This window comes from Chaetodon auriga, chromosome 2 (assembly GCF_051107435.1).
Source record: "Chaetodon auriga isolate fChaAug3 chromosome 2, fChaAug3.hap1, whole genome shotgun sequence".
NCBI lineage: Eukaryota > Metazoa > Chordata > Actinopteri > Chaetodontiformes > Chaetodontidae > Chaetodon > Chaetodon auriga.
The window spans coordinates 20,661,195-20,674,512 of NC_135075.1; the positions used below are offsets into that span (position 1 = coordinate 20,661,195).

The 13,318-nt window shown below is 44.0% G+C and overlaps 1 protein-coding gene across 2 annotated transcripts; it reads right to left on the minus strand.

Moving 5' to 3' along the window:
* Positions 1 to 8,234: 8,234 nt before the first annotated feature.
* On the minus strand, positions 8,235 to 11,109 carry sp7 (Sp7 transcription factor). 2 transcript variants are annotated; one of them, XM_076739984.1, is made up of 2 exons: positions 11,089 to 11,109; positions 8,235 to 9,581 (listed from the first exon to the last, which is right to left on the minus strand). In XM_076739984.1, the coding sequence occupies exons 1-2, from the start codon at positions 11,107 to 11,109 to the stop codon at positions 8,235 to 8,237; spliced, it is 1,368 nt and encodes a 455-aa protein (XP_076596099.1). The 2 variants fall into 2 exon arrangements, with proteins under 2 accessions (XP_076596099.1, XP_076596090.1); XM_076739975.1 differs by having other exon boundaries at positions 11,074 to 11,109.
* Positions 11,110 to 13,318: the final 2,209 nt, after the last annotated feature.

Here is a 13,318-nt window from a genome sequence, read left to right on the forward strand (position 1 = left end):
TGACGCAAAGTCAGCTCTCTATTCCACTCCTGCCAGACATCTCATGATATTTATCACTTTTTTACATTTATTAACTACATATTTCTAGTATGTTGCCTCCTTTCGCTGCGCATCCAAGATTTTTGGAGCACAGATATGACGTAACAGATCCCCGCGAAACTCGAATTCCCATTGGTCGGTAGACCTTTGGGGTTGGTTAATTTTGCTCACAGGAAAGCACCGATGAAGCGTTTTCAAAACACCGTTTGGACCTTGTACGAGGCAAAATGTACAGCGGCCTCTTGGACGGTGGTTTCATCACATCCACAGAAACAGGTGAACAGTCACAGTAATGGAGACTTTCATTTGCAGTTCATTTGCAATGCAACGTCTCCACTGTCACAATGTAAAAATACTGCATGAAAAGTAGAAGCCGTCCATTTAAATTGATCGTAAAGTGCAACTCAGTGAAGTTTTAATGGACGTACCTGTAGCAAACAAACTAAAATGAACTTATCTAACGTCAATATAACCAAAAGACGATGATCAATGTTAGTGCGGGAACTGCTGCATTAAAAGCAAAAGAAACGTACTTTATGAGTAACGTTAAGCTAGCGTGAATCTTCGACCTGCCACTGTCAGACAACGGCAGCGGAAAACGAAGTACTCCAGTAAGTGCCAGTTCCACCTGTACCTGAGGACATGTTAACGTCAGTTGGTTCTACCTCGTTTTGTTCTGAGTGTGAGCATTTGTCTTCCTTGACAACATTTATTGGTTTCTGGCTCCACGTTCAACAATTGTTATGACTAAAAGGAACCAGCAGAGGGCGTCAGTCCGTCACTGATCGGCCCGGCTGACAAAGCTCTCTGCCGGGGCTCTGTGAGTGCTTTGGGGCCTTGGGTTGCCTGGCACCTGTCCTCTCCACTGCAGAGCAACACGGAAGCAGGAAGTTTCACCAGTTAGTTCAACTGACCATCCTAAAACTAAAAACTAGGATTTGGGCCCAGACTAACTCTGATGGGTTGATTCTCGATAATAAATAATACCAACAAACAAGATGCATTACATGGGAAAATCAAGATAAATATATTTCAGCACTACAGTGGGGTAATTAAAAGCACAAAAAAATGAAATGCAAAAGGCAGTCATTGGCAAATCAATGTGGTGCAACACAGCGTAAAAACAACAACAGCCAAATAAGAACATACAAGTAAAAATCTGTTGAAAAGACAATGAGGCTGTGAAGCCTGTACACTTCAGGATGTGTGCTGTCTGTGGAAGCAATGTGGCAAGCAAAAAGTGATGGTAATGCAGTTAATTATAGCATAAGCCTACAGACAGACATCTCTAATTTTGGTGGCGTTTCTTTGCTTAGTTTGGATCCCTCAGCCTTGGTGAATACCCAGAGGAGTCGTGCAGACCCTTAAAACTCTTTGGACCCACAAGTTCAGAACCTCCTGCCCAGCTAATGTAGCAGCGCTTCCATAAAATATGTCAGTACATTTTCCACCTTTCCATCATTTCCTTTATTTCTGCGGCTCGACAATTAATCCCACGACGGTTTGCTCGTAAACCCCTGCTGGCCACCGCTGAAATAGAGCTTGGACTCTGATGGCTTCATTCACTGGCATCAGTGTGTCAGTGCGGATAAGCAGATTTTGCCAAGTGCAACACAAAGTGAACCGGCCATGACAATGAGTAAAGTTGTCTCCCATTTGAACTCCCAAACCTACAATCAAAGCACTGTGATTTATCTGTAACCAGAGTATACCCCTCCTTCTCATTATTCATACTTTCAGCGTTAATTTGCTTCGTTCGCCGGGCCTTCATTTCACAGTTGAAAGCCCTAATTTATTGACCTATAACGTGATAATGTAAGTGTTTTTATTGAGCTTGCGGTTGAATCACTGACTGAATGAGATCAGAAGTGAATACCGTCGGAGCAGTTACAGTACATCCAGAATGGATGCACACACAAACACACTTTCCTTTCCCTGTCTTGGCCTGGTGCATTAGTGTGTGTGGTTCTTCGGATGCCAAAATCATCAGTAGATATCTTCAAGCATGGAGCTGTATGAATGCTCTTTTTCCCCTCCTTCCACAATATGATGTGTTTCCTTTTTTGTGTGTGTTTTGATCCCTCTCTTGCGGCCAAGCTGTGCTGTGGTGAGGCGCGGGTTCGAGTGGCGCTCCTGTGTTATTTTTGGCAGCAGCAGTGGTTGGTGGCTGTTGAGGAGAGAGGAGACAGAAGGGGGATAGTATGAAGCCCAGAAACCAGAGGCTGTTTAAAGGATTTCTGTCTGAAGGAATTGCTTTGTAATGATCAGAGGCTCATTATGGACGTGTGTGTGTGTGTGTGCGCACTCGTGCATGAATACACGCAGAAAAAGGCTGGCATGCACATTCGTTCATTTAACACTTCACAAACACCTCATATACATGTTCTCATTCACAGACCACACACTCAGCGTTGCTCCATTGCTTAACATGTGAAATACTTTGATTTTTACAGGATCCATGTATGATGGAACCGACATTTAAGTCTACCAGCAAATGTAAATATTTGGCCTTATTTATTTTGCAGTTGCTCTGTTTCTGTCACATGGGAACGATTTCTTGTTTGTCAACTGCTTTGGTAAAGCTCTCTCTCCTCTGTGGGAGTCAGTCTGAGACATGCCGCCTGCTCAGGCAACATGCAGTGTCAGACATTCACGCTCCTCCCTCTACGCTTCTGAAAACACCATTCGAAAAAGATTTTCTCCAACTCTATTCTTGGCCACAGATCAAGAGAACGTTATTACTCGACTTTATTTATTTATATATTGTGGCGGTTATGTGTGTGAATGTATGCGTGCATGCGTGCGTGCGTGTGTGTGTGTGGGTGAGTGATATGTAATTGTGTATGTATGTGTGTTAACCCACAAAGATATTTCAATTTCTTCAGAATATTAAATAAACATGCAGCAGCAGCAGCAGCTTCAGTGAAGCGCTGCCTGCCAGTGGGTTTTGGGTTGGATGGGTGGCGGTGCTGGTGGTGAAGGGGGAGAGGGGGTTTGTGGCCGTGGCTCTCGGGGGGTGAGGCAGCTCATGGTCAGGGCCCCCGCCGGACACACTGGCGCCTCGCGCTGGAGGACTTCTGAACCACCACACTCCTCCACCAAAACCCTGCCAACCCTGGCTCCCTGCTCCCGCTTCCAACCCAAATCACTCTGCTCTCTTTCTGCATTTGATGCTCTCTCTCTCTCTCTCTCTTTCTGTCTGTCTTACTGTCCCTCTCTCTCTCTTCTCCCTTCTTCCTCCCTGACTCTTTTTCCTTCTTCAGTTTCCTCATTCACTTGATCCAAATCCAGATTCATTTGCTATTTGGCCGTCTTCTCATTTCTCACTTACCGCTGCGCTGTAAGTGGCAGGTCTCTCTGATTGTGTTTTCTCTACCTTTTTCTCCTGAGGATTTTGTGTTTTTACATATCCACCACCCCTTTTTTCTGCACTGTCTCTCACAAATCCCTTCACTTAAAATGTTCCAAGGAAGTATTTAGTGGCTTGAACTTAAAAAAAAAAAAAAAAGCAAACAAGAATGGTTTGGGCTGTGTGTCAGTCAGAATACCATCAAGATAGTAAGCATTTTCGAAAGGAAAGAACAGTTTATGGGCACTCTAGATATTTGTAAGGGTATTAGGTTATAATTGGCCTAGTGTTTTTCCAACCGTCTCCAAACGATAGAGGGTTATTCCTCTTGTCCGTGAATAAAAACTTTGCATTGTGGCCAAAATGAAGCAAACCATGCCAGCTTTACTGTATGCGCTCTCCCTCTAGGTCCCTTTAAGTGACATTAAATGTGAAATCTGTACGTAAAATGAATACTTTGACATGATTAGTAAATGTATTTTAATATTACGTGAGAGAATTTCTTGTAGCCACTGATAAGGAGCCAAAGAATGCACTTTATTCATGCCTTATGGCCAAATGTGGTTATTCACAAAACTCCTGACTGCACCTACTGCTGTGTATAATTGAATTATGGATGTCAAACATCTTAAGTTGAGTGGATATGTCTTTACGTATCACACATGCAATTTTCTTAACTTAATTTTCCCCTGGAAGCAATTTGTCATCCGGAGGCCATTAAATGGGAAGCATATTATCTTTTTAAAGGGGCACCGAGTCACCCACAACCCTCCCACAGTTCCTATAAACAAAATGGCCTCATTTAGTGCCGCATTTGGTGCATCGGGCAGCCGGGGAGGACTCCCTTTAAACTTTAAAGGCAGTTCGAGGCTAGAAAAGGCTGCGACATTGTATGGTTAGAGTCGGAAATATGGAAAGCACTCCAAGTTTGATGATGCAAGGCGCGCAGACTGCTGTTTGTTTAGCCAAAAGTGAGAGGGTGGTCTAACCTCCATCACCAATGTGATAATGACTCAGTGAGGAGAGATAGGAGGCAGTGCTGCAAGACACAAGAGTGTTGCATCAGCTGGACTCATGTTGCCACAATGTGTGCTGACTTTAAATGAAGAAAAGCACTTAATCACCCAGACATATCTGTTATCTCTTTTTTTTTTTTTTTTTTTTTTTTTTTTTGAACATGCTGTTTCAATTCCTGACAATTCCTGCAGGACAGCACGACCTTTTTACCTCTTGCCCTCTCTTATCTGTCATGTTTTCCTCTTCAGCCCCTTTTTTATTTAGCCTGACCTCCTCTGTTCTTCAGGTCGTGTTATGGTTCACTCAGGTCAGTTTACCTTTCCCCTCTGCCAAAAAGCCTTATCTTGGTTTTACTTATGGCCTGACCGCTGAGCCTCTGGCCGTGCTGACATTCTTTTCCCTTTCTCCCCCGCCCGCTCCACCACAGAGACCCCATCACACCTGCAGACACCTGTGCTTTTGTCCCGCCCCCCCGCTCTGCGCTCATTGCCCCCCCCCCCTGCCTGTGGCTATGTCAGAGCACAGCCCATTGTTTTACTTGAGTATTCAGTTAGGAGCAGATAATGGCAGGAAAGGGAGATTCATTAGCATTTTGTTCAAAACACCGTGATGAGTTGTTCTCTAAACAGCTGGAATCTCAGAAAGCTCAAACTCCCCGGAGTAATTCATTAAGCAAAGGTTTATGTAACTCATCAAGTCTTATAGCTGAACTAAACACCGCCTGAGTGAATGTTATTAAATTGCCCCTTCTGGTTAGTTAGGTCGGAAATGGGCTGTGTTATGGCTTGAACAGGTGTGACTGGGATCTTCTGGAACAACCCCTTTAATCCTAACAAGTCCGTGTGTTTGCAGCGATTTGACGCTGTGAAAGGAGTGCAGGGGCACATGTGGGCAAAGCATATGGAACAGATTGTCCAGCTTCTTCTTTCGCCCCTGTGTGTCACCCCATGTATATTTTTCTTTTTATGACCTTATTTGAAGCAACACTTAATGTTTCCTGGCTTTCTAAATAAAAGAAGTAAAAATAAAGTTAAGGCTACGGTACGCCACCACCGCTGCTGAGGGAGTGTGTTTTAAAAAAAGGCAGAAAATACCAGTAGCAGCCGAGGTTTTAAAAGCCACTGACCGTCTTCTTAACCCCCCACCCTCACCCGCTGGCCTGACACACCCTACTCATACCCCATTCCCCCTGTTTGCCTTTTATGTTGTGGACTCGACCGTGCGCCCACTTCAGACCACCATAAACATGTCGGCCCCTGATGACAGAGTCGGCCCCGGGACGTTTTATATAAATTGACCTCAACTACAGCTCATTAGAAGCCCTAAATTGGAACCATGCAGCCTGGGAAGTGTAAATGTTACAACAGGAGAGTCAGTAGCTTCAGGGGGGTTCCAGCTGTGCAGGTCTTCACCTCTGAGATCAAGCGCCTTTCTTTTATATCAAAAAAAGATGTTGTCATCCACTTTTCTTGTTTGCGGACTGGGAAAATTACATAGTTTAAAAGGATGCTGGGGAGAGGGATTTTAACATATTCCTGAAACGTGCTCATCACGTGTTTTAACCACCACCTGTTAACCACCATTGTTATTAACATATTAGAAAGATTCACTCTTTGAGTATTTCTTTGTGTGGTGCTATTGTAGCGCTCAACACATCTGTAGTTGGCCTCATTTCCTCTTTCCTGAGGCTATCTCTCTTTTAATGCAGAGTCCACCCACCTCAAGTATTTTTATTAGTCTGCAGTATAGCCTGCATGACCTGACGGAAAACTGGACAGAAAGACCCGCAAGTGCCACATGTCGGGACTTTAATTTGCGCACAAATGCTCAAAAGTGCCAGTACACAGATTCCTGTCAGGCCATGAGATGGACCCGCCGGTCAGCTCATCTTCTCCTCTGCCGTCGCAGTATCTCCACATCACGTCTTTCATCCTGCATCCTGCCTTAATTTGGGTCCTTTGTTTGACCGCCTCCCTCAATAAACAATGCAGCCACAGCTCCCCTGTCCTAATCCCCTCTTCTCCTCTCTACTGACTCTGCTGGAGCATCGCTCTCAGTAATTACCCCTCTCAAGCTGGAGAGTGGAGTAATTGTCTTGAGTGTAACTACAGTGGCTCTGTGAAAGGGGGTCATTGTGCGGAGTTAAGACTTCACTTCAGTGGACGGCTTTGTTTGTGCTGCAAAAGATAATGAAAGTATTTGGTTGGCCACGGTGAGGTGGAAATATAGTAAGATATGAAGAGAGCGTCAGTGAGTGAGGAGAGGGGAGGAGGGGGATGAAGTGCGGAGGAGCGACTGCTTTTTTTTTTTTTTTTTTGCATTTTAAAACACCTTTGCATGCGAATAACACCAGCAAAACCAAATGCTTTTGAAATTTCTTTACTTTTAAAAGCACCAAAATTGTCATGATTCCACACCACAACTTTTGCAACATGTTTACCTTTACGAGGTTTAATGCTTTATCACTATTTACAGTATCTTATACACTCATTTCACAACAAGTCAGCAAACAGTGGTAGTTCAGTCCTACCGAGAGCAACGACAGCACGAGCAACAAATCCAGCTCCTGCGTGTATGTTTCTTTTAACTGATGCGTCATAGAGATCTTTTTCCTTGTGGAAAGTTACACAAAATATAGAAAATACATAAAAAAAAGGTAGAAAAATAACACACCTAACAATATCTATATACTGTTGTAAATATATAGTATGTACAAACAAGGAGAAGCCCTTATTAATCATTACTTTGCCAGGTGTGGAAGACTTCACAATTAAAAGATTATATAGAAATAGTTTACACACACATCTAACTTCAAGATCTATAAATAAATCTTTAAAAACATAACCCCGAACTCCACATTATAACTAATAAATAAGAAAAAAAAAACTTAATTTAATGCATTTTATTTTCTTTTTGGCCAGCTTCAACCATCTTGCGATTTTTTTTTTTTGTTCCTTTTTCTTTTTTTTTTTTTTTCAGGCATTATATTTCCTGCAGGGTGCAAGATAATCTTCCATGTGTATAATTTAAGACATAAATTAGATTATTTATGTAAATATGAAATTAAATTAGACATAGTAAGAAGCAAACAGCAAACAAAAGTGAAATGCAAAACCTTTTACATCAAAATGTCTTTGGCAACGGGAAGCAGTAAGTAAGACTGTCCATTGATTGTTTCAAGATTAATGAATAAGTATCAAAGTACAGCTGTAAATCAGATTTTTCTCTCGGCATGCAATGCTCCATCGACTCCATCTTCCTAACCATATGTCTCCCTCTAGAACTACTTTCCTTTTGTGGCTTCAGAGCTCTTTTCCTTCTGCTTTTGCAGATTAAATTTCCCCAGTGGTTTGTCTCATTTGAAAGGCAGAAAATGTGTATAGGCTAAATGTGTGCATGAGCGTGTTTACTTGTACGCGTGTGAGCAGGCATAATTCCCTGTGCATGCATGTGTGCATTAAAAATGCTTGCACATTTTGCTCTGCTGTTTCTGCGTACGTGCACATGTGCATGTGACGTTTGTGTTCATGTACATCCTGGCTTGGTTGCTCATATTTGTGTCTGTCTGCATACAAACATACAGACTGTTGCATGTGTGTGTGTGTGTATTTGTGTGTGTGTGTGTGTGTGTGTGTGTGTGTGTGTGTGTGGTCCAGAGAAAATGAAGTGATTGCTACCTGCAACATGCTCAGTCATTTAACATATCAAGTCTTTCAAACATGGTCAGATATCCTTTGTATGAAACAAAATACTGTCTTTTTTTTTTTTTATTTAAAAGGTGAATCTTTCACCATATGAACAAACCCACTGGGTAGAAGACTTAATGAAGTCAGATCTCCAACAGTCCACTGCTGTTCTCCACTCCATTAGGTGTGCCAGTCTTCTCGTCTCCGTTGGTGATTTGGTCAGCGACAGGATTGGTGGGTACAGCGCTGGCGTTGAGCTCTGTGGTCTCTTCGCTCCGGGGATCTGTTTCTCCCTCTACAGCTACAGCTTTCCCCTGCATTGCAGAGTCCGCATGGGTCTTCTGGTGCTTCGAGAGGTGGTCGCTGCGAGTGAAACGCTTGTTGCACAGTAGACAGGTGAACTTCTTCTCCCGCGTGTGGGTGCGCACGTGCCTCTCCAGTTCGTCCGAGCGGGTGAAACGCTTCCCGCAGAACAGCCAGTTGCAAACAAAGGGCCGCTCGCCAGTGTGCCAGCGCAGGTGGGCTTTGAGGTGGGAGGCTTTGCCGTACACCTTCCCACAGCCTGGGATGTGGCAGCTGTGGACGGGCTTCTTCCGCAGGGATGCGGCCGAGGCCCCCAGCCTCTCCAGCTCCTGGCAGTTGGGGCAGTCACATGAAGACCTGGTGGGCGCACTCCCTCCGCTGTAGCCCCCTGATCCCCGAGCAGGCTTTAGGCCCATGGGACTCTCAATCAGCCCTGCGCTTGGCACAGGCTTGGGCTTGTACATGTCCTGGGGCAGCATGTGCTGAGAGGGCTGGAGGAGGTGTGAGGAGGAGCCCAGTCCCACAGAAGGGTAAGGAGCTGGGTTGAGTGGCGTAAAGTCGGTGCTGTAACTGGGCAGCTGTGGGCTGAGGGAGGCCTGGGGTGCTACGGGCTGCAGGGAGGCCTGGAGACCTCCGTCCGTCTGGGGCTGGGTTGCTGACAGCCAGTTGGAGTTGGGGTGGACATCCCACCAGGAGGACGTGGCATTAGCTGGAGCAGCAGTAATGCCAGGGTGGATACCGGCTTTATACCAGGAGCCGTAGGGGTGTGTCATATCCAGCGAGGTATAGACGCTGGTGAGGCAGTCGGCCGTAGCGTGGGCCTTGGACACTAAAAGAGACGGGTCCTGGGAGACGGAGGTCTGGAATGAGTGGGAGAAAGGGTTATATTCTGTAGTGTAGCCTCCGGCTGAAGGAGGGGGGCTTCCAGTGGGAGTAAGCAGCCCGCCGCCTCCTCCTCCAGCTGTGGTGAAGGAGCCAGTGTAGGAGTCCGCCAGGCCACTGCCGTCTGCGGTCCGCCCGTTCTTAGCTGTCTGAAGGTCAGAGGTCATGGTGTAGGGCTTCTTTACTGGAGTAGTGCTGCCGGTCTTCCCGGGTGTAGCTGAATCCCTGACGGGGCTTGTGCTGCCAAACTTGTTACAGGTAGCAGTTAACATAGCCAGAGGACTGGAGCCATAGCGTGCGTCTTCCTGGGGAGGAGGAGACAGGGGGGAAAATGAGACTGTCTGTCTGCAGGAAATGGCTGCTTGCTGCCGCTGCTTCTGTCAGTGTCAACTCTAATAAAAAACTTATGTCTGAGTGCCACCGCTGGCTTTTCCTGCTCTCTCTGCTTTCAAAGTGGTCAGGGCAGTTTCAAGCAGTGAATGTTTACGCTCGGGAAGGTTCGGCTCCGCTCAGCAAAGCAAATTCCCTCGCTCTTTTGTTTCACTTGAACCACTATCTGCAAGCTCTTCTTAAGTTTGCATTCATGTGTGCCGTAAAGTTTTGTCTTCACAGTCTCCAGCATACAGAAACATGGATTGTGTAATAATGGAAAACCGCTGCACTAGTGACTGCAAGCGTGTCTCAGTTACAGCGCACACAGATGTCTTATAAAACATGCTATCATCATGTTGATTGTCAACTTATGACATTCAGAATCTTCATTGGCCCTTTTAGGAAAGAAAAATCTGCTTGCCACTCATGAGAAGTGAACAAGTTCTTGAGCACATGTGACTGAAACCCACCACCAAAGGAATGTGTAATACTCCTTTTTCTAGTATTTCCCTTTTCCATGCGGCAGGTAAGGAACACCACAGCGCAGCATATCAGATGTCTTTCTATGGCTGCTACACGCTGTGCACGCAAATGTGACCAGTGAAAAATCACCATCATGCTCTTGTCATATTTATCTGGATCTTTACAGCGTTTGTTTAATATTTAACAATATGTTTACTGGCATTATTGTACTTTAAACCACATGTTGCCTGCTGTGGTGGCATTACACAACTATTATGATAATCCTATGGGGAATTAATATGCTGTGAAGTTGTCTTTTTCCGTCCAGGTGTGCTACACTTCTTTTAATCCTTGCTTGTAACTTTGACTTAAATGTTATCATAACTCTAGGACAGAGACCACAGTCCTCCCATTCAGACTGACTCTCCATTCAGAGGCGATTAGTGGTTATCTCCTTCTCTTCCAGCAAGCCCTGGGGTCAGCCTGGTTTTCAGGTTAATAATGTCTCATTGCAGGCTGTAAGCTCTTTTATTTACTCCTACAATGCCTGCAGTTCTCTTGATTTCTCGCTCCGACCACCGGCCGTGCCTTTCAAGGCCATGTAAGTTGACTTGTTATCAAATTCTAATGGTCTGTTTGCTCTTGCATATAGAATTCATATGCCTGTGATGAGCAGAGGTTAAGATGTGAGCAGTAAAGTTTCATGGTAATGAGCCAAACTCAGTAGCTTTAAATTCCCGACCATTAAAAGACCTTTCCCATTGAAGGCACATTATCATTTTTATGATCCTGCTACAGCACAGATTCATAGTCAGTCATATATTATCCCGAAGACGGGAAATAACCTTCCTCACATCAGCTTGCAGCTGCATGACTTTTAGCTCTGGCTGGAATTTCAACAGCATTCAAGCCATAAAAAAGTTCACATTGGAGAAAGAAGAAGAAGAAAAAAAGTCTACTTACAATTACATTCCCTACCTCCAGAATAGATGCGGCCATCCCTGAGAAACAAAATCCTAAGGAAGCTGAGGGGAGTGGGAGAAGCGCAGCTCTGAGTCCCGGGACAGTTTGGGAGAAGTTGGGCTGTAACGCGGGGAAGTGTTTTGAGGCACGGGGAGCCCGCCCCCTAATTACAGGCTCTGGGCTCTTTGAAGACTCGCTAAGAGGCAATAAAAACCCAGAGATGGAGGAGAATGGACAGAGATTGGTGGATAGAAAGAGGACATCCCACCTCCCCAAACGGAGGGTGTCGAATCATTTTTCAAGATAAATGCATGAATGGGTTACTCATCAATCACCATGCGGACATTATTTCAATTTCACTGGCATTATTTTTTCCACTGGGATTAGTCCGCTGGAGTCTGAGGGGAAAGACTAAAGTTAACATCATCTCACAGAGAATTATCTGGCCGGACTTCTGCATGAAGAGCGTGGTGAAAGTTGTATTCCTGCTATTAGACACATTGCAGTAAATAAGAAGTGAAAAACCGACTAAAGCGCTCCCCGGTTTTCCTGTGAGAGAGGAAAAATAACAAAAGAACATGTAGCCTCGGCCTGCGCCACATAAATCAAAAAAATTAAGCTGCCCGAGTCTGTGGTTTCCATCCGGGGTTTTATTATTCTGGTTTCAAACCTCTCTCTGTTTCCAATATTCTTAAATGCAGTTAACTGCCTTTTTAGGCATTAACTGTGATGGTTAAAGAGGCTGAACTGCAGAGACAAGTGAAGAAGAAAAGGATCAAGTCATTAAATAAAATAAAGAAGAGATTATCACATCAAATAAAATGAAATCAAATGGCCAATTCAGGAGGGGGCGAAAAAGACTCGCAAAGATTGTTTCCTCGAGACAGGCGTTTGATAAAAAGGGGAAGAAATTAAAGAGGAAAGCTGACACAAAGTTAGAAAATGTAAGAATAATATAATATAATACTATGATGAAGTCTTGCCAAAGATGGTGGTATTTCAAAATTGCTTGTCATTTTTGATTTTCTAGTCTGGGATACAAATCTTTCAGAGGAAAAGATGAAAATATGTATTGGCCCTATTCAGCTGACCCACCAGTTTAAAGTTTTATCCCCAAACTGCAGCATAGAAGCTAATGCAGGCAGCAGTCTCTCTGCCTGTTAAACCTGCTGGAAACTATTTTAAAATCAGGACAAGGATCATAATTCAATATAGATTCATTATAAAACACCTGAGAGCTTTTATTTTCTTTAGATATAAAATAATTACATTGAACAATACGATATGACGAACCCACCAAAGCACATTTTCCTTGTTGTGTAAGTTTGCATAGATCAAGTATTCATACACATCATAGTAGAAACAGGCAAGTGTAAGACACATTAAAAATATGTTAATTTTAAAAAGCTTGGTCCCAGGCGGTGAAACACCAGTGTTACAATGAACACACGAAAGCAAAAAAATCTATTTACAGAAAAAAACCCTATGTCTCCTAATTAGAAAGTATTTGAGGAAGTAAATCTGTCTTTAGGAAGAAAAATCTGCTTTTATTTCATTCACGTTCAAAGTAATTTGATCTAATGCCCTTAAACTGCGTGAGGTTTATAAACCGAGGATACATTTTCATCGATTTTACTGCGTTTGAGACTGACAGGTTTATCACGTTCATTTCAGAATTTCAGAAAAAAAAAAAAAAAAGTACCAAAACTCAACTTTCAGTCTCGAGTAAGACAGATTCTCAGCGCCTTTTTGTGGGCGTCTCGTTTTCTGAAGGAGAGCACAGAAGATTAAAATTGTTGTCAAAAATAAACATATAATTTCTGTCCTTATTTTCTCCTCAATTACAGGGCATGGTCAGAGCTGGGCTTGTCGTTCTGGAGAGTCTGGCCCTCACATGAACACAGCGGCTATATTTGGCAGTCTGCTCTCCAACTGACCTTCATTGCTTTATTTTCTTATTCCAGAAGGGGTGTGAGTAGAAGAACAAAGGCCGCTACATGCAGTAGTTTACACTGTCACACACTCCTACAGGATTGTGCTCGCAGGCTTATAAATGCGAGGGCAAAGTGTCACAGAAGGCCAGAGAGTCCAACACCTGCAGTCTCTCTATCTGACATGAACCCTCGGATACTTGTGCTACACGTGGCAATCTTTTCACACTTTCTTAGGCCTTTCCTTCCTCTCTCATTTGACACATGGTACATTGCTGGTGTAAATCTTTAAGTGAACTGTTCCTTCTCCTCTT

Coding starts and splice junctions, on each gene's coding strand:
- sp7 (XM_076739975.1), bottom strand. CDS start 11,109: ATGGCCGCATCTATTCTGGAGGTAGGGAATGTAATT. Junction 9,582..11,073: donor TGGAGGTAGGGAATGTAATT/GTAAGTAGACTT, acceptor CCTCCTCCCCAG/GAAGACGCACGCTATGGCTC.